The following is a 20,461-nucleotide window of genomic DNA, read 5'->3' on the forward strand; positions in this document are numbered from 1 at the left end:
GCGACCTCTAGTGTCGTAAGTGCATGATAACACCTGGAAGCTGAAGAGAGGAGAGGGTAAAGCTACTGTATAGGAGCAGTGTTGCCGCCCCTGAAAACACATATATTTGCGCCAGGTAAACTCTTAATGCTTGCTTCTAAAATCTTACATGAAGCACTAGAAGCAACCAAGTCCAATCTAATGTAGTCAATCCTGGTATTACTTTCAAGCTCGTGTTTTAATGACCTGCGACTTGTGTTGCATCACGTCAGAGGCAATGGGACTTTTCTCTCCCTTACTTTTACTTTACAACCAGAAGTAACACTTTACAATTATTCTATAATTAAATCATCTACCAGGATACAAAGTAGATAAAGTCAGTTCTAATTCCACCTCCTGTAACATTCAAATTCTGTTATATGTTAATTGCACCAGTGAGAATATTCAGTCAGGAATGGTTAATCCTGGACAGTAAATCTGCTGTACTTTCGATTTTTGAATGCAAGGCTTGTAATTTTTATGTTGCAGTAACATGAAGAACCTATTGAGATCCACCCTAAAATCCCCAACACATTCAAAGCAGAAGTATTCAGAGATGATTACAGATTTAAAGAAAAGGAATGCTGCAATCTCTCAAGAAACAATGGCGCTGAGGTAAAAAAAAAAATTGATCTCATTCAAGAAAGGAACATAAACAATGACTGTCTTGTTAAACAGATCCATTTTATGGGATGGAGGTCGGAGGAGAGGCACTCAAAAAATGAATCATCCTTCCTGTACTCAGAGCATAATCTCCTAAAGGGAACTGGACAGTCATTATTTATGTTTATTTGCTTAAAGGCGCTTCTTATTTTATTTGAATTAATTTCAATAAATTCAGAGATTAGGATTATTTTAACAAGAGTTCAAACATCTCAGGTGAAATCTCTCGCTGGCCTTTTTAAACCCTCTCATGTGCAGGGCTGAAATTAGCCAGGAAGTCTCTAGCTCAGTGACCCCATTGCAGCTTGTCATCATCCAGGGACAAACCAAAAGTAGACCTGAGACCCAATATGGCTTCTAGCCCACAGGTTCACACTGCAAACCACAGCTGAACAAGTGGCTGAATGACAAAGAAAAGCCGGGAGCATCAGCAGGCACGTGGGATCATGTGACGTGGATGATATCCGAAGGGCTTCACAGGCTTTACGCTCCATCCTGAAACCCTTGATTTAGGGAAGGAAAAACTCTCAAAAGTATCTTATTGGGGAGAAAAAACATCTCTTTCACAGAAAGACTTCAATAGGTGTCCAACAGACGAAATAGCAAACGCATGCTTGGAAAGATGTAGAAAGTAATGAGAATATTACCTTAATTAACTGATAAAGAAGAGAAAGAGAGAGTTTTCCCGGGTGATGGTTGGTTGCTGCCTGTTTCTTTTATTGCTTGTAGGGGCGTGCCCTGGGTCAAATCAAATCTTCGGTGTCTTTTCTGAAAAGACACTTTATTTCCCCACAACATTTCCAATTTAAACCAGATTCTTCAGGCAAATATCTCATCTCCACGCTGAATTACCTCTGATCTTATGATGTGATGAAATCCATTACCAGTCAATTATACAACACATCCGCTGGCTGGATAATTGGACTTCATAACAAACTTTCCTCTCCATCACTCCCGTCTCTCGGGCGGGGATAAAAAGCGAATAAGCCAGACAGAAAGTTTATAGGCAGGCTGGACGCTTTAGCGATGCAGCATCTCTGACTCATCTGGTGGTGCTGCTGCGCCTCGTCACTGCTATGACAAGGGTATCACCTTATGGAAGGAAGCCTTTTACCATTTGCGGCAGAGGTTTTGGCAGCATTCCCAGAAGGTTTAATATGGTAATGGTGAAACTGGCACTCGCACTCACTTTTCATTAACAAATGTAACAAATGCTAAATCAGCTGGAGAGGCTTCCTCCGTAGAGCAGGGATGGGGGGGGGGGGACTCTTTCTTTCTCATATCATCTTGAGCGCTCCCTCAAAGCCTAAATCACCTGTTTCCTCTGTGCTAATCATGCATTTCCTTACACTGGTTCCACAGTGTCTCAAGATAATATTGTAATTTTCCACAAACCAGCCATGTCTTCCATGAAGAAACCTGCAGTAGCAGTGCGATGCAGCAGCAACCCCCCCCCCCCCCCCCCCAAGCAGGCCTATAAGTCAGTCGCTGTATTGATTTCAGATGGTGGAATACGACTTCATTAAGTCAATTTAATTAAAATGGAGGCCTGAATAGGTTAGCGTGAAGAAAATTAAACCGAAACATGTTCCCTGACTCCTGGATTACTCTGGCTGCATCTGGATCTGAGTAATCTCACTAATAAACATGTTAAATGTCCTGCTGGAGATGGAATGTGTCGCGTGCTCCTCATGCTACCTGACTTCTCTTTAATTAGAGGGAGGATTTCTGATGAGGCAGCAGTCGGGATCTGTGTCAGGCCTCCTGTTGTTCTTCAGTTAGATGCGCTAGAACCTCTCCAAACACGGAAGGGAGGAACTAGTCACCTTTTACTCTGCTGCTGATTCTGCTGGTGCTTCACTGCAACTGCTGCTGGGGGGGGGGGGGGATCCCATCTGTGTTTTGCCTGCTTCAGTACTGCAGACTACCCCCCCCCCCTGCATACACGCACACACACACACACACACACACACACCACACACACACTTCCTCACACTTCACTGCCCTCAGGTTTCTGCTCATTCCTGCAGCATCAACTGAGACCCACTGCAGACCGCTGCTCACCATCTTCACCTCTCCTATCACCACCAATCCTTCCCTCTGCTTTCTCTTTCTCCCTCCCTCTCTCTCTCTCTTTCTCTCTCTCTCTTCTTTTTCCACCTGCATCTAATTCTCAAGGCTCCCAATCTGTGTGCTGATGCAAAAAAAGTGATGGAGCAAGACAGAAAAGAGGAGGGGCACGGTTGTTAGTGCGCCACAGAGAATGTAACCCCCCCCCCCCCCATCTCTCTTCACCCAATTGATGACAGGGAGGGTTTTTATTGAGCGGCTCCTAAGCCAATGAGCGACCAGTGCCGGGAAATACAGCAGTGAAACTGCACCGGCTCTGATGCTCTTACTGCCTGTCAGTGTGTTAGAACAATGTTCATCTGTGTGAGTGTTTCATCTGCTCTCTGCCAGATCTGAGTGTCCCTCAGCAGCACCTTGAGCCTAGAAAAGGTGAAACTGGAACCTGCCAGCTCTGTTTTTTGTTTTTTTTTTGCAATGTCTTTTGAATGGGATTAACTAAAGTGTTTTTCTTCCTTTCAAGAGCACATCTGACCCTGTTCTCTGCTTTCACTCCTTCTTTAGGAGGCTGCGCATCTCGCTTCAAGGTAAGCAGCATTTCGTCCCGTCTCATTCTAGAACGGCATCATCAGTTACTGAGGCTTCGCTGTGTGCCAGGATGTCACAGAAGCACTTAGCCTCATTACACACATCTTGCTAGAACGTGCAAAAAAAAGAGCTGCAGAGTGGGGGAGAGAGAGAGAGAGAGAGAGGGAGAGAGAGAGAGAGAGAGAGAGAATTGGCTCAGGGGTAATTATAGAAGACACTGTTAGTTCTTTGCTTCTCATTTTATTGTAAAAGGTCTTACAGTCCGAGCAAACCTGCCAGACTGGAACTTTTCCTGCATGCCGGTGAGTCCTCGTGCCTTACAGCATCATGTTGTGCTGCAGTATTATGTTACATAATAAACAACAAACGTGTGTGTGGGACAACTTGATTTGAACGTTGACACTTTATCATTCCACTGGCTGAAAAAGAACACAATCATATTGTTTGAAACAGATTACGATTGTTTGAGAATTCAGCCGAAATAGACGGGAAACAAGTTGTGTGGGATAATTGATGTTCACCGTGTCTTTTTTGCAGTCTTTGAAGGGACGATGAGAGTCAGCTCATGTACAGTAAAAGCCCTGGGGGAGTATGTGCAAAGTCAAATCTGCTGAGCCAGCAGGAGTGAAGGGCCCACGTAAGAGTCTGCAGAGCTCAATAATAAATCTGTGTCATTCTCTCTGCGATCAAATCAGTATACATATTAAGTCAATTACTGCATTTTGGCTGAATATTTTGCTGTATAAAATCCACTTCAGTGGTGGTGATGGAAGGTATCTTCAGATTTACTCGTGTACCTTTGAATTCTCCGCATTAAAGCCACTGACGGAGATTGATTCCCCCCGTTAAAATAGAACGCAGCTTGAAATTTTCTTGCCATTTAATCCCCCACAAGTATATTTCTCTTTTCTTTGTTTTGATTGCGATTACAAAAGTGTTTGTATTTTTATTTTCAGCTAAAGGTGAATGAAGTAGGTGTTACGTTAGCGTCTATGCTGTCTATGATGCGGTGGTGTGAACAGATTGGGCGATGCAGGGGTCCCCAGAGGTGTTATGAGTACATGACTCAGGAGTGTCCCAGTCAGGACTTCCTTTTGGCACAGCAGAGTGGAATCTAGGGGTGTGTAGCTGCAGTATGTCTCATCACTACACACACACAGACACACATACACACACACACACACACACACACACACACACACACACACAGTACAGCTCTCATATCCAACAAGCAATGCACATGCAGGCCTTTGGGAAATCTGTGCTCCAATATGTTGAACAATTTTCACATTTAATTCTCATAAATAGGATGGGCACAATCTTAGCAACACCTCGTAGTACAACACACAAAATATTTGCTAACAAAGATACATTTTTTTTCTATTATTCTTTGAGGGGATTAACGATCGAAGTTGGGAAATAAAAAAAAAAACACTTTACAAGCTACGGAAGCCATGAACGGCCATGTTTATAATCCTCTGCTTTCTCAGTGCATTTACCATAACTAGAGATACATTAAGCCATTATTTGAGGAAAAAAAATACTGTTTATTTTACAACATAATTTTAACACTATCACCTTCATTTTCCACCGCTAGTTTCAATGTATTTGAACAGAATTATTGATTGTATCAGTGTGCACCGTCCAGCAACCCACTCATTGGCTCTGACGCCGTCTGAATGCATCCATAAATTATCCACCAGATCTACATCCTACATATTTCACACCACCTCTACATTCTCTTTGAAATCATGCTGACCCGCAAATAAAAAATAAAACTAATGCTAACGTATTCCATGATGTTCAGTTAGCTTAGCACAAGCTGGTAAAATTTCCTTTAAGAAGCTACTTTTCCCCCCTTTTTTCCTATCAGTACCCTTTTTACCCTCAGAAACATTTTGAGTAAAGACCAGTGGCAACCTTTTTTTTAAGGTTAAAAATTGTGTGCATTTGCCGCCTTTGGTAGCCATACAATTGTGTTGCTTGTGCTGGCTATCAGGTGAAGTCAACATTACATATTTTTGATTAGAATCTATCATATGTGCTCCTTTCTAAGAGATTTATTTACCTCCACTGATTAACATATTTAAGGACATATACCACGTAGTCCTAATGGCAGAATCTAATGCTAACATATTATGGGTGGTTAAGTTAGCTCAGCACTAGCTGGTAAAATGTCCTGCAGTTGGTTACTGTGTTACTTTTATACTTTGAGTACATTTCAGAATCTACTTTTTCCACTTTTATTTGAATAACCATTTTTTTAGGTTTGAAAAAAAAAACGTGTGTATTTTGCCACCTCAGTTTGCTACAAAATTTTGATGCTAGAGGTAGGTGTCTCAAAAATGTTTTAAATGAGAAACTATAAGATACCTACTTGAAGAAGATTTCAAAAAGATATTTTAACGACATATTTTGTGCTCTCCGAATACCACTAGTTAATGCTAGCTAATGCTAACATGCTACAGAGTCCGCGAGCTTAGCCAACACTGGTAGCATGTACTTTTAAAGGCTACTTTTAACTTTTATACTTTGAGTACATTTCAAAAAATAGTATTTTTTTTAACTTATATGAGCAAAGAATCAGTACTTCTGCTTTTACTAGAAATGTTTTTAAAGGCAAAACATGTGTGGTTTCGCCACCTCTGTTAGCCATACAGTTATGTTGTTTGTGCCGGCTGCCCAGTGAGATCGGCATTGAAGATTTTTGATTAGAAACTATAAAATGCGCCCCTTTTATGAAAGATTGTTGTTGCGCCGCTGTGTCTAGAATTTGATAGCTGCCAAGCCATCAAACTGATCGATTAGCTACGTGTTTCACAACTGTGGTAGACATTAGTGGAAGTCAAGGGGCTTCACTTGAGCAACCCTGAGTTTTTACATGTCTCCAGAGGAAAGGTGTCCTCACTTCAGGCTTCTGCTGCTTGATGGTTCATGAAATGGGATTCTCTACCGCAGCCTATAATCTTGCCCTGCATCAATGTACATGAAGCATACAAACAGAAAAAAAAAACAAAAAAAAACACAGGGTTTATTTGCCTATTCACACAAGGGTGTATGTGCTGACATTTTCCAGATAAATTCTACTGTCCAGCAGTAAAAATTAAGAATAAATTTGCATAAATAAATATATTTTTGAATGAGTTGAGGTGTGCCCCACAGCATCAAGTAATTACAAGGCATTTTATGATATTTCTGTATTAAAAACCATTTTATAGACACATTTCTCTGGAGATGTTTTATAGATTGTGAAAGCATCCCTGTGAAAGTTGCTGATCCGCTGTCTTTACTGGTCCTGCGGGGGGGGGGGGGCTTGCACTCAGTTGAATGCCATCAGCACAACACTCCTCTGCCTGAGGGTACAGGAGAATGGGTTTGTGTTGATTTGTTGTGTGAAAGAAATTAAAATGCTTGTCCTGGACCTTCTGGGACCTCTAAGATTAGCACTGGAGAGCCTGTAGCCTTTTTTTTTTTTTTTTTTCCCTAAGAGGACCATACTGTGAAGGACATGGAGGACCAAGACTAGGTCAGAACCCAGTGTAGCGTACAGCTGAACCGAGTATCCACGTCAGAAAATGTATGAATGTTAAACACCGAGCCCCCTGGGTAAAGCATTTAAGTAGAACGCTGGAAGTGTGTGTGATGTGCGGAAATAGATCCCAGGATGCAAAAGATGCCCTTATCCCACAAAATTGGTGCTGGTTCTTGAGCTTGAGCTGTGCAGGTAAGCTTCTGTCCACTGCCTATTTTCAACTGAGCCACTGCGTCATTGACGGAGGGCCTTGGAAATGCACAAGGGAAGTCACAGACCAGTGCTACAGCGGTGAACAAAAACGTGGATAAATTATAAAATACAGTCACACGTGGACAAACTAGATATATGAGACTTTAACAACTGAAACCCAATGAAAAAGTAAAAGGGTGAGGCAACGCTACATGTAAGGCCTGGAACCTGACGCCCCATGTGGTCATGTGTTCATCATGTGTATCAGCAGACAGTAATGTGAGGAATAACCCCCCCCCCCCCCCCCAAAAAAAAACAGCATTATTTTCGGTTCCCACTGCAAATCTTATTTGGGGAAATGCTTGGAATGAGCCAAAGTAAAGGTTCCTGAATGAGCACACGCCACTGTGCATATGCCAGTTACACCCTCCTCTTCATCTTCATCTTAGGGAGCATCATTTTTTGTACCAGATTAGACTCCAGTAAACTGGAAAAATTGGCCAAAGTATTTATTTCATCACTCTGAACATCAGAACAATGAGGCTCTTGCTGAAATTGTTTGGGTTGATGTTTGTGACGATTTGCTGATGAAGGATTTTCTTAATGACGCAATTCGTCTTCTCCTTTCTCAGCTTGAAATCTGTCAGAGATCAGGAAATCTGCTGGAGCAGAAAATGCCAGAAGCACACACTGAACAGTATTTGCCTTTGGCTCGGAGACTTCAGCGATAGCTCCTTAGACGTCCCTGACTCCAACTGCATCCATGTCACCAATATGTAGATGTTAATGAAGTGCAGAGGTCAGAGGGAGCTAGACAGCCTTAATTAACAGAGCTCTAGGATGAAATCTGATTTAAAACAGTGGCTGGAGGATGTTAGAAAAAAATGAAATCTAGAAAGTCAGCATAGAAAGATCTGATAATTACTTGGTGACTTAGCATCCCCTCTGGCTTCTCTTTACTCAGTAATACTCTATCATGTTGCCCCAGATCTGGGCAGCTGGGCAACTCATCCCTCAGTGGAGGGGCGGTGTACCTTTTCTGTCTTTGTCCTCTCCTCCCTCCTTCTCACAACCTAAATGCACCAATATCCAGTATTAGTCAGTGTGAGGCTATTTTCAGCACCAGGAGGCAAGAAAGTGTGTGTGTGTGTGTGTGTGTGTGTGTGTGTGTGTGTGTGTGTGTGTGTGTGTGTGTGTGTGTGTGTGCTTTACATATCTTTATATTTGTTCATTGTCTGGATGGTTTCAATCCCGTTTGAAGTTACTCTGCATTTGGTGTGTATTTGTAGAAAGAAAGAAGGGAGTAAAATCAAACAATGCATAGAGAAGCAGTAGTTTTCATGACTGAGAAGTAGCAGAAGTATTTTGCAATAAAAATAACATAGGCTACCTTTCTTACACTTTATCGGAAACTACACAAAATCCCTTCATATGGTTGATGAAAAATCTGTTCCCAAAAACGAAAACAAAAAAGAGGAAGAACAGAGAGAAGTATTTGTGTGGACCAAACCTTGTAAATTATGGGTACTTCAGCAGAAAGTAGTAATTGGTTGGAATACTCCCTTGTTTGGACCTTTGTGAACATCCAGTTCACTCAGTGGCTCTGTCACAAGGACATAAGGGTCTCTGGAGTGTACGTCTGAAACTGAACTGCAGCCTTTCTGACGGAGCCAAGAAGAACTGAAAATTATGTTTTGTAATTTAAGTGTAGTTTTATGTCTGAGCTGTTACAGTGGGTTGCACAGGTACGAGTGCAGGCTGTAGGATTGTGTCTGGGTTAATGTCTGGTTGGACAAAAATTACAGCAACAATAGGAACAAGAACTGTCACCTTGCAGCTGTGTTACTGCCGACCGACCAAGTTTCAGTTCACCTCCATATTTGTCTGAATAGATTCATGCTACTTGTTCACAAAACACAGGAATCAGTTGTTACGGTCCGTCTGGACAGTGTTGTTCAGTTGTGGGCGCTTGGTTTTGGACTCTTTAAGTTGGAATTCATGAAAAAAACAAAACCTCTTCGGTTTTGTAGTTCTTATCTTTGTGTTTCTCGGTTCAGGTTTGAGCAGTTTAGACTGTAGCTTCTTTTATTTTTCATTCTCTTCCCCTCTGTGCCTTCAAATGCTTTATACTTCCTGTCTTTGTCTGTTTCCTGCCTCTTTTCATTTATTCACCTGTTTCCTGTCTGTTATTTACTCTCAATTCCGTTCCTTGCATCTCCCACCCTATCACCTCCTTCCAAGCCCTCGTCTTCTCTCACCTGTTTCTTCTTGAGACGTTAGTAGAGTTTGTTTTAGTTCACTTTCTCCTGTGTATCAGATCCTCACGTTCACCCAACCTGCTGTACATCCTTGTCGCCTGTTTTGTATCCCGGCCAGCTGTTGTGAAACCTGCTTTTGTTTTTAGTTTCTTTTTGCACATCAAATCCATTTCACCTCCTGCTTCTGCCTGCTGGAACTGCTCCTCTGCATGTGGGTCCGCCTGCCTCCACATCCACCCACCAAGCCGTGACGTCAGCCCTGGAAATGAACAGCCTTCTCAATCATGACACAAACGTACATCTCTACTCGTGGTAAGTTCAGGTGACTTCAAATGTGAAACACTTTTCTTTTTGTAAATGCATCTCATTGGCTGCTGTCCCTCCTATCATATATTTTGTTTACTTCATCGACCTTGATGGAAAACATCATGAGGTCAAGCAAAGATCTGAAAGACCAATCGTGAATTCTGTTAATTTGGGATTGGGGAGCTTCCCAATTGGGAACGGCCTTACAGAGTGTTGTCGTGTGACTCATCATCACTAAGTGGCAATGTTTGTGGGTGTCATAGTTGCATTGGTTTGCATTTAAGATGTTTCACAGGGGGAATTCAGGAGGAAGGCCGTGTGTTGTTAATTACCTTTCCGGGGTTTTCTCCCATGATTAGAATTGTTTTCCATATCTTTCGTGATGCAAGTAGGCAGTAATATACTGTTACTAATCTCTAAATTAATATTGTGGTTTGGTTAATGGCTGGAAAACTAACGGCGTATCAGCTGCCAATGTGTTTCCCTTCTCAGTTTCAAAGGGCTGATATTTGATATCAGTCCTGCCTTGTCTGGTCGGCAGCTCTGGGTATTTTCAAGGGGAAAATTAGACTTGAGACTCGGTAAGCCCGGGCCACAGAGGACACAAATCTCGGCCCATTTACTTTCTTGCTTTTCCTTATCTTGGCTGGCATCCACTGTGCATAATCCCCTTCCTTTAACACCAACACAGAGGGTGCTTAATGATGGCCTGGAGCTCGGTGGATGATTGTTGGATCATCAAATCCAACCATCTACGGGGAGGCCTTTTTCCAGATGGTTTCCAATAGGGAATGGAGTGAAATGCAAGCAGCAGGATAGACGGAGCGATGATGGCAATGATCAGCAGGAAACACAGATATCCCGGCCTGGAGAGTGGGGGTGGCAACATGGAGCTATCCGACTTCGGGGGTGATGAGGAATTACAGTAACCAGGCAGTGAAGTCAGCTGGTCAACTGAACAAGTGTCCAGAGTCTGAGCTGAACTGAGACCAAATCAAACTCCCACCATGATGACTCTCTATTGATGCTTTGGGCCAGGAGTGGAACCAACCAAAGGAACCGTGGTGGTCTGCAGCCTGGCCATCAGATATGGGACAGCTGAGACCAGTTCTACAATGGTTGTGGTGGTGACTCATATTGATAGAAGGTGGATATTCTCCCTCCCAGCTCAGAGCCAGGTGGAGACAGCTGGACGGTGAGTTGAGTGGAGGTGTGGGGTCTGGTGGTGGTCGCTGAGGGAAATGGACACAGTCATATGGGTTGGGTAGGAGGGCAGGTGACCCAATGGGAGCCTACTATAGTAGGTGGACTAGACTTACTGGCACACACCAGTAGATCAGGCCTGCTGTGGTAGATCCCCTCCCTCATCTTTTGAATCATTTCACCACAAATGGAGTCATGCAGCAAACCATTTTCCAGCTGTTGTCCTCTGACAGGTTCTGCAGTTCACTGCCCACCGAACGAGCACTCTTTCCAACTACTATACGACCTCTGACCTCCTTCTGACAGCTCCTGTGTCAGTGTTTTATATGTTTTTATAATTATTGATTTGACCTTTTTGAAGTGGACCTTTCTGATTCGGTTGGATTTTTATCCACGCGAAAGCAAAGGAAAAAAACGTTTCAAGCTTTCAAACGCATTAACTAAATCGAACCGGAGCAAGTGTAGGTGTAAAGAAGGCTGCCACAGAAGCATAACCCTGCCAATAACAAGAGTTCTTCTTTGACATATGCACCCACTCAACACACTCCAGGGTTTACAGACACACATAGACAAACACACACTCTCACCTTGTTGACCAGCTTGTACTGTCAATACACCCAAATCTGATACCCAGAACCAGCTACGATCATGTGGGGCTCTCTGTTTACCCTCCACACTGCAGTACTGGCTCGTCAGGGTCAGGCCTGTGCCTTGTGTGTGTGTTTTTTTGCAATAGTAACGCAGAAAGGCTTGAGGGGGAGCTGAACAGCAGCAAATGATGGCAGTAAAAGGAACAATGCGAACAAGGAGGAGAGGAAGAAGTTAGGCATGGCAGGAAATGGGTGAGTAGCGTGAGTAGCTGACTGCTGGACAAACTGCCTTCTAGCTTTGTATTTCTCTGTTACACCCCTGCATTGCAGCACTCCCTGTAGGAGCTGAGAGGGTGCAGTCTTTTTCACATCCTTTCTGCTGCCTCAGAGGAATCAAATCATCCAGACCAAAATGTCCTGGCACAACCCAGCACCGGCACACGTCTTTGCACCAGCCCTCCTCCTCTGTTTGTTATCTGGGGCTTTGATAGTAGTGGTGCTCAGCAGAGTCCTCCGGGCTCTCTCATTCCTCATGGAGATGACGACTAGTAGCGAGAGGGAGAGAGAGATCTTTACTCACAGATGCTCCGAGGAAATGAGAGAGTCAAGGAAAAAAGAGCAGGAGAATCCCACTACGCGCTGGAAGTCCAAATGCACTGTTGACGCTGCAGCTACATTGTGACCTTGCACTTCACCCTGTCAGGCACCAAAACTGCTGAGTCAAGAAGCTTAGTATTGATCTACTAGATCTGGTCACAAACATTAAATGATTAAATCTAGTGAGCAAATCTAGGTGGTTGAAAATAAAGAATGTGACCTTTTTCCTCTTTCTTTTCTGTTTGCCCATTTTCTAAAATTTCTCACAATCTCACCAGATTTCATTGCGAGTTAACAAAATCTTTTTTATTTCTGTTCGGTTAAAGTGAAACTAAAAATCAAGTGGAATTCAGATCCGACTTTTGCCACCCCTGAAGTTTCTCGGACACGTTTCCTAGTTTGTTTGTTTTTCATATTGATGTTGAGAATAGAACTTCAGTCAAAGGAAATTTTCATTACCTCAAACAAGAACCTAACCAACAAAATATGTTACTCTTGAGAAATTATTTCACAGAAACCCAATTTTTGCCGACTATATTTGTTCAATTAAGACAGAATCACTGACCGATCGGCATTTGATTTGATTGCAAATCAATTGATTTGAGGCTGATTGATACTCTCAATTGACCGTAGGTGTGACTGTGAGTGTGAATGGTTGTCTGTCTCTATGTGTTGGCCCTGTGATGGACTGGTGACCTGTCCAGGGTGAACCCCGTCTTTCGCCTGAATGCTGCTGGGACAGGCTCCAGCCCCCTGCAACCCTTAGAAGGATAAGTGGTGGATGGATGGATGAATGGATGGATGGATGGATGGATAGATGATTATGTTGTTGCTGCCAGGGGTGTTTGACTCAGGCAGCCTCGTTATAAGTGTGTCCTTTATCATGCACGGATGGCTTCAAACTCCCGAAAAGCAAACATTCACTTTGCAGACACTGAGTCACTGACTGCTGCCGCTAAGTAGCTCACTCTGACCTCTGGCTGTCCTTTAAAGGGGTAAGATGTGTCTGTCCTACCACTTTTACCAAATGCCATCTCTTCTTTCATTGTTTCCTTACACTTCCTGCTAACAAGTAAGAGAGAGAATCCAAGTAAACAGCCACACACTGGACTCAACCAGATAGGAGAATTGTATTAATCCTCCTCTTTTTCCAAGAAAGAAAAGCATTCTGTGAAATGGTGGAGTATTTCTTCAAAGTATGACAATGTTTCAGATGTCATTTCTGCCTTACATCATCCCCCAAGACTCTTTAAGCCCTCAAACGACAAACACCTATTATCACCCTCACAAAGCTGCTTCCGTTCCTCCTTCTTACCTTCGAGACGCCCACACATATCCACCTCAACAGCTAACCTCTCCTTTGCGTTACCTAGGCGGCAAGTTTATGGCAAGGTCATTTTATTCTCTCCTGGAATGAAAGAGAGAGAGAGAATCTGATGATCGAGAAAACCATTTAACCAGCAAAATAGATTGAATTTGTCAGAATTTAGAGCCATTTTAAAGCAAAACAACTATCTCGTATGGCAGCAACAGGTCTGGACAGAGAAGAGAAGCTAAAAGCTGTATTTAAATGGGTTGTCTGTGTCATTTTCACATGTTTAATGTTGATCGTATCAAGGAGCATAACTAAAGGTAGCAAATGAAAGAATTAAAACCCCTAGCCATGGACTAAAAGAGCCATATCGCCAAAAGTGACTGATATGCATGGTTATGCCTCATCAGTCTGCCATCAATCACAAAGAATAAATCATACAGTGACCATCAATAGGACCAATTGTTTACAAAAACAAACATTATGTTGTATTGAGCAAAGTACCAGTTGATATCAAGGAAAAATGTTTTCTGAGGCAATAATCAATCTGCTACTTTCAGAAATCGGCCATTTTTCTCCAACAGTGGTTGAATGCTAATGTTAGCTGTTGGATAAAGGTAACTCGTCAAAACCTCACTTACCTTCAAATACAGCCCTAGATGTCCTTCCAGATTTTTACCATATTGTTTTTTTTTTTTAGTTTCCGGTCAAGGAATCAGGAAGTGATCAAATGATGATGCTGGAACAAAGCTGTATACAACATTAGCCATCCGAGAAACTTGGCTGTTGTTTAAATATGGCGGATTGGGGTAAAGTTCTCACAACCAATTGCTTACAAAAATGGGTTGTTGCCCCCTGCTGGTCACTAGTAGGTATGCAGGTTTGAGGCATGTCTGTATTGGCTTCACGTTTGAGGTGTCTGTCTTCTCCTTGTATGTAGTCAAGTCTCTGATGCAGCAGTTTGATGTGAGTTTTCTGCCACCTTCTGGCAGAATGAGCTCATTGCACAGTAACCTTAGGTGAGAAGAACCCCCTTCACATTGGCTGTTGACAGCTGGTCGCTGAACATCAGCACACACAACAGTATCTTCCCAAGGAGAGAGAGAGGAGGGATTCAGGATTTCCGCAGAATCACGGGCAACAGATTGAATGCTGAAATGATAGAATCAGGGTATTTCCATCCATTTGTTAACTGAACATTTGGAAGCAGTAGTGTGAGTATAGCCCAGAGCGTAAAGACTTTCAACCAGAGAGCTCTTTACATTTGCATGGACGTGCTGGTCATACATCCTTTGTTTCTTGGTGTAATGGTTTGGCTGAACACTGTGTGCTGCATTTGTTTGCAGTCAGTGACTCCATTCATTTCCAATCATCAGTGACGAGTCTCCTGAGAGATCAGTGAAAAATGAAATGTCCAAGATCAATTCTCGGGATCCAATTAATCGTTGCTACCTTTCTGTGCTGAAGTCTCTCGGTCAGTCGTCCTGCTACCAGCCTCAGTCACCTCTAGCTCACATGTTATCCATCTCTGATCTCCACAAACTGTGGCTTTATACAAGCCCCCCCACCCCAGAGCTTCTGCATATTGATCTCTACAACTGCCCTCCGACGCTAGACCAAAGAGTGGCATGCTGCAATCAGCTGTGTGAACAGCATTACAAATGAGGTTGAGGAGAGAGAACGAGGTAAAGAGGCTGTGTGCATTGAGGGGAGAGACAGAGAAGGAGTAGGGAGGTGTGTGGTGGGAGGGTGGTGGGGTGCTGTGCATTGGAAAAGGAGGAGGAGGGTGAGGGTGGGGGGGTGTTGTAGTGCTGCAGTGGAGAGAAGTGAGAGGGAGACTGCAGTCTCCGCTTATGTGAGAAATCAGACTATGTTAGCACAGCTGTGAGGAACTGTAGCCCAAACAGTTAGTGATATTGGATGGGCCACCTCACCAGGGGAAAGACCACATCTGACTGGTGAGTTTTGTTGTGGCAATTCATTGTACATTAAGGTGCAGCAATATGACAGGAATATAATATCTTTCTAGAGTGGTCTATTCGGTATTGAAGTGAGTCCTTGTAACCAATTATACTGTGACTGTATTCCCCGTGTGGGAATATTCTTGTGAATCAGGAGTCCTTTTGTGTGGCAGAGTGACGCTGGCCGGTGATGAGCTGTGGAAATCAAAGGCAGATAAGAGCTGAGTGGTAATGGAGCACAGGTAAACACCGGGCTAAAACAGGAAGAGGGGGTTCGTTGGGTCCAGATGACTTCATCAGTGCTAATTTGAATGCCACCAGGAAACAGATTCTAAGTTATGGAACTTGCCGGCGAGTTATTCCTGCATGGATCAGTGGATGAGGGGAAAGGTGGTGAAGGAAGCGATGGAATGTGTTTGATATGTCACAGATTAGATGCTGACGTGTTTCGGTGGAGATGAATAAAACAGAATGTTAGTGTATGAATATTTACCGAAGTGGATGAATGACTCTGTAGGGAGGGTCGCCTTTTGCAGCAGAAACTTTATTCATCATAGCAGAGAGGGAGCAGTGTGCATTCATATCAGGCGATGACTTGACTCTGGCTCCTAGACAATTGGATATTTGATTGGCTGGTCACTCCTGCTATAGGCAGGTTGTGGGCAATTCTGGATAGCTGATAGACACTCTCAGGATTGCTTAGCAACAACGATCGGCTGGTCAGGAGCGCACGGGCCTCCGCTGCATGTGTGTCACATATTTGAACACACATCTTAGCAAAACATGCTGGAATACAATGCTCATTGATCTGTCGCTTATGAGTCAATGCAGGCGGATGAGGTCACCTCATGATTGTTGGACTATGACAAACAAGTCTGACGGTTCACATTCGTGCGGTGACACTTTTTGCTTCAGTTTAAATGACTCACAGGTGTGTTGAGATGTTGTGTCTACAGTGAAAGGGTGGCTGTACATCATTCTAATTGGGCATACAAACTACTGTGGGTCTGGTTCTATGACGCCACTTACAGGAACAAAAATCACACTGTCAGCCGGTTAATTAGGGACCAAAGTCTTATCTTTTATTGGTGATCGGCTGATTTTGTTTTTGGGGTCAGTGGTCGAGGTTAGGTCAGGAGTGGTTAGGGTGAGACTCCAGCAAATGAAAGAAAGTCGACAAAAATACGCTAAAAGTGAATCAGTAAAGCGTGTAGGTCTGCATAGACTCGGGTTTTACTACATTTGTAAGGTACAACTGTCAGATCCTACGAGTTTAATAGTGTGTTGACATGGTTTTCGGGGGTTGGAGTTTACTTAGAAGTCATCATGTGGATAATGTGAAGTCTGTATTCAACCCATGGTCTACAGAGCAGGGAGTGACTTCAGTGCGCAACGTCACATCCGTTTGTTTGGCTTTGCGTTTCCACTCGTGCCCCTGGTAGTCTGGAGTTGTATCATGGTGCTACAGGAAGCAATGTGTTTTATCAATGATTAGTTGAAAGCCTGACTGATACTGGATTTTTGGGGCTGATACTGATGTTCGAGAATAAGATGTTCCATTACTGACACACACTGTTATGAATGCTCACTATGAAATCACTAGCTAAACACTTGACGTCCAGGTTACCAGGCTGATGCTGCAGCTTCGCTCCTGACCATTATTTCTAAAAGACTGAACGTGATCAGGAATCATTTTTACTCATGAAAACTGTCATCTACTTCTCTGATGAACATTCACAAACGGCGACTCATGATTTGAGTCCAGACATGAACGTTCAACAGACAGAAACTCTCAACATTCAGGCGGAAAAACGAGTTTGAATATTCAACTTTCACAAATGCAGTAGGTGAAATTGGGAAACAGTGACTCTGATGGACAAATTATGTTGACTTCTAAATTATCCCCATATATCTGAACACACACATGTACAGTACACACACACACACACACACACACACACACACGCTAACTCAGACACACACTTAGGCACACGCACACAATATTATCATTTATTTCTTCTTGTCCGTTTTGTTCATTTTACCTGATTTATGCTTCATTTTACATGTGCAGCTCCACACAGAACCCTTTTACAGCCATGCTGGGGATATTAAACCAGATGACTAATCTAATAAACAGTGAGAAAGAATGAATTACTAGTTTCATGAGTTGCACAGCTAAAACATTTGTCCCATAAAAAAGAGATAATACATGTATAATGGGTGAAAACTTTTCATGTTATAAATGATTTTTTTTTTTTTGCATTACATTGAGATGATGAAGGGAAAGAAAGCATTCAAATCAGTGCATTGTTGTACAAAAATATACAATAAATGTTCCCCATACGCTTTTTAGCTCAATGGCTGTCGAAAGTAATTTAATATGTGAACACAAAAGGAAAGACTTCCCCCTCATCTGCATTTAATCCAGAGTGAATGGATGCTACAGTTGTCAAATGCCTGCAGCGGTGCAGTGAGTCCCCCTCAGACGGAGGCATCAGCACCTCCTTGCTCAGCAGTAAACGCTAACAGCGTGCTGGTGTCACTCGTCGTCATGCAAAGAATAAATAATATCATGCTCACTTGAGCCTGGGAGGTAAATTGATTTTGTCGGCTGTTTGCGGTGGATTGAATTTCCAGAGAACACACAGCTAGTGAATTGTGTCTAATTGTGGTGAGAATGATTTCAATGGCAGACACATTATTGGTTTTCAGGATTACAGTTTCGTCGATTGCTCTTGATGGACTACAATGAGGATTAAGGCATATTCCACTTGTCGTTACTTATTGATTCATATTAGGCTAAACTGTAAACTTGTATTCAGATTTTATCCAAACAAGTCAGGCTACTTTGAGGATGATGACTCAGTGCACAGTTGCTGTCTTTCATTCACTTACCAGTTCTCTTCACCTGCTTGTTCTTCATTAGGGTCACGAAGGGAAAGACACCGTCCCTTCCCTCATATTGTGAATTGTGCACATTAACAGCGAAGCCGGCATCTACATCTCCTGGCGTCCAGGGAGGAATCGATTTCCTGTGATAGCTCAGTCTCATCCCAAACTCCAGGTCTCATTCATCTCTAACAGATCATTGTGTTCAGCAGGGGAGGGGTAATCACCTCAGCTTCTGCTCATTTGTCACACGGACAGTAAATTCTCACATCGTTGGCATAACGAATGGCTTCGCTTTCAAATTTAATGCTTTTGTATCTCTTGAAAAATCTCCACTGGTGCTTCTTTACAGGTTGTCTTTCTGCTTAATCCATCTCTGAGTGGCGATGAATGTTGTTGATTCTGATGGCTCTCATCTCCCCGTTTATTCATCCCTCTGTCTTTCACATTCCAGTGGTTCCATTGCTGCTCTTGATCTCGCCATCCGTCAAACAAGTGGGATCTTTATTCATGCTTCGCCTCAATATATTAGAGGATGTGCTCATGTAGGGATTCAACCAACATTCATTTTTGTTTTCAAGGGATTAACTGAATACGATGTCAGAGAGGTGTCAGGGGTAATCCCATTCTCAAGTATTAAAAGCTGTTGCAATTATTTAAAACAGAAAGAGCCACGTGTTTTTATTTTTCCATCCATCCATCCATCCATTTTCTTTTGCTTACCCTGTTAAGGCTGGCGGGGGGGGGGGGGGGGGGGGCTGGAGCCTATTGCAGTGGCTTTCGGGCTAGAAGTGGGGTTCACCCTGGACAGGTCACCAGTCCATCACAGGGCCAACACATAGAGACAGACAACCATTCACACCAGGCAGAACATGCAGACTCCACACAGAAAGATCCTGTGGTCTTTCCTTTGGAGTTTTGGAGCCAGTACTAGATATTTTTCATTAAAAAAAAATGGTATGAGATGATAAATCTGATTATGAAACAGTAACACTGCACAACTCACATCCACAGTGACACAACACCAAGTTCCTCAGATCTGAGGTGGATCTGATTGACCAACTACATTACAGCACATTTCCGTCATGATAATTTAGCTCTATTAGTGTTTCAGTGTTGCTTATACCTGTTTTTCTTGTCTCATGTGTGTCCTCAGGGACGCCGTGCCTAGTCTTTGACAATGAAATTCAACCTGTTCAGAAGGCCACAGGCTGTGGCAGCTGCCGAGCCCACCGGTGCCACCACCGTGACTATGGCTCCCACTCCAGCCGTCATCTCCACGCCGGCCGACACCTCCGGCTCCAACAACACAGAGATCAACAAGAATGACATGTTTGAGGAAATCAAGAGCAAATTCTTGAACGAAATTGATAAAATCCCTTGTAAGTAATCTCTAGTCAAGGGAAACGAATCCCTCCTGACACTGAGGGAGCCCTTCGTTTGATCAAGTGTTCCTTCATATTTGTGAGAATCTATTTTCACTTCATTGTTTTGAAATTGACAGTGCCTCCATGGGCTCTGATTGCCATCGCCGTGGTGGCCGCTTTGCTCATCCTCACCTGCTGCTTCTGCATAATCAAAAAATGCTGCTGTAAGAAGAAGAAGAACAAGAAAGGGAAGAAGGGCAAGGACGGCTTCAACATGAAAAACATGCAGGGTGGCGAGGTATGATGCCTCGTGCTTCCTACATGTCTTGGGTGACGTTCTGCCTCTACATTCGATTTATTACTCAAGATGTTCTGACATTTGTTGCTGATTCACTGAAAGATGTCTCTAGCTAACTGAATTTGATCTTTTGCCAGCAGTAGCCCAGGCTGTAGAGGACACAAGGAGAGCTCTCTTCCCCTCTTCTCATTACATGTTGTGGTGGTTTACATGTGTGACGTAATCCATTGTGGCCCGTGGTGAAAAACGACACACTTTGTTGCCATGTGACAATGAAAAATGGGTACCGTGATGTTGAAGTTTCTTTTGACAAGGACAGGAGAGTTTACAGCTAAAGTACTGTACAATAAATCAAGAATAAATGTTAGAAAAGCTTGTGATTCATTTGACGCCTAATCGACTGACATCACCACAGATTACCCTGCGCTCCAGTGACAGTTAATTAAAGCATTCAATTACAAGAGTCCACAATGTGAATTAATGCCAGACTGGAAGAGAAAACTGTGCCACCAGAAACAAGTGTGTCATTTCTCATTGTAATTGTGCTGGTGGTGCTGGTGGTGTTGACTGCCTCTCTTTTGTGTTTGGTGTCTTGTTAGTTGAATCTCTTCCTCTCTCTG

At 43.1% G+C, this 20,461-nt stretch overlaps 1 protein-coding gene across 7 annotated transcripts in view; it reads left to right on the forward strand.

Moving 5' to 3' along the window:
* The first annotated feature begins 3,044 nt into the window (after positions 1–3,044).
* The window catches only part of syt2b (synaptotagmin IIb), a 28,041-nt gene continuing 10,624 nt past the window's right edge, over positions 3,045–20,461 (forward strand). For 2 of the 7 annotated variants that reach the window (XM_086199982.1, XM_086199988.1), the window contains exons 1-4: positions 3,048–3,180; positions 3,313–3,335; positions 19,333–19,558; positions 19,681–19,841. In XM_086199982.1, coding sequence (XP_086056108.1) covers positions 19,357–19,558; positions 19,681–19,841 — 363 coding nt within the window. In that variant the 5' untranslated portion in view covers positions 3,048–3,180; positions 3,313–3,335; positions 19,333–19,356. Of the gene's footprint in view, positions 3,181–3,271; positions 3,336–11,530; positions 11,670–14,424; positions 14,498–14,521; positions 14,541–15,149; positions 15,285–19,332; positions 19,559–19,680; positions 19,842–20,461 lie in introns of those variants that run through there. The other 5 variants (XM_086199983.1, XM_086199985.1, XM_086199986.1 and 2 more) reach the window with 5 other exon arrangements.

Source organism: Aulostomus chinensis, chromosome 3, assembly GCF_037954235.1.
Source record: "Aulostomus chinensis isolate RoL2024-O1b breed Wild chromosome 3, RoL_Achi_v1.0, whole genome shotgun sequence".
In the NCBI taxonomy this organism is placed as follows: domain Eukaryota; kingdom Metazoa; phylum Chordata; class Actinopteri; order Syngnathiformes; family Aulostomidae; genus Aulostomus; species Aulostomus chinensis.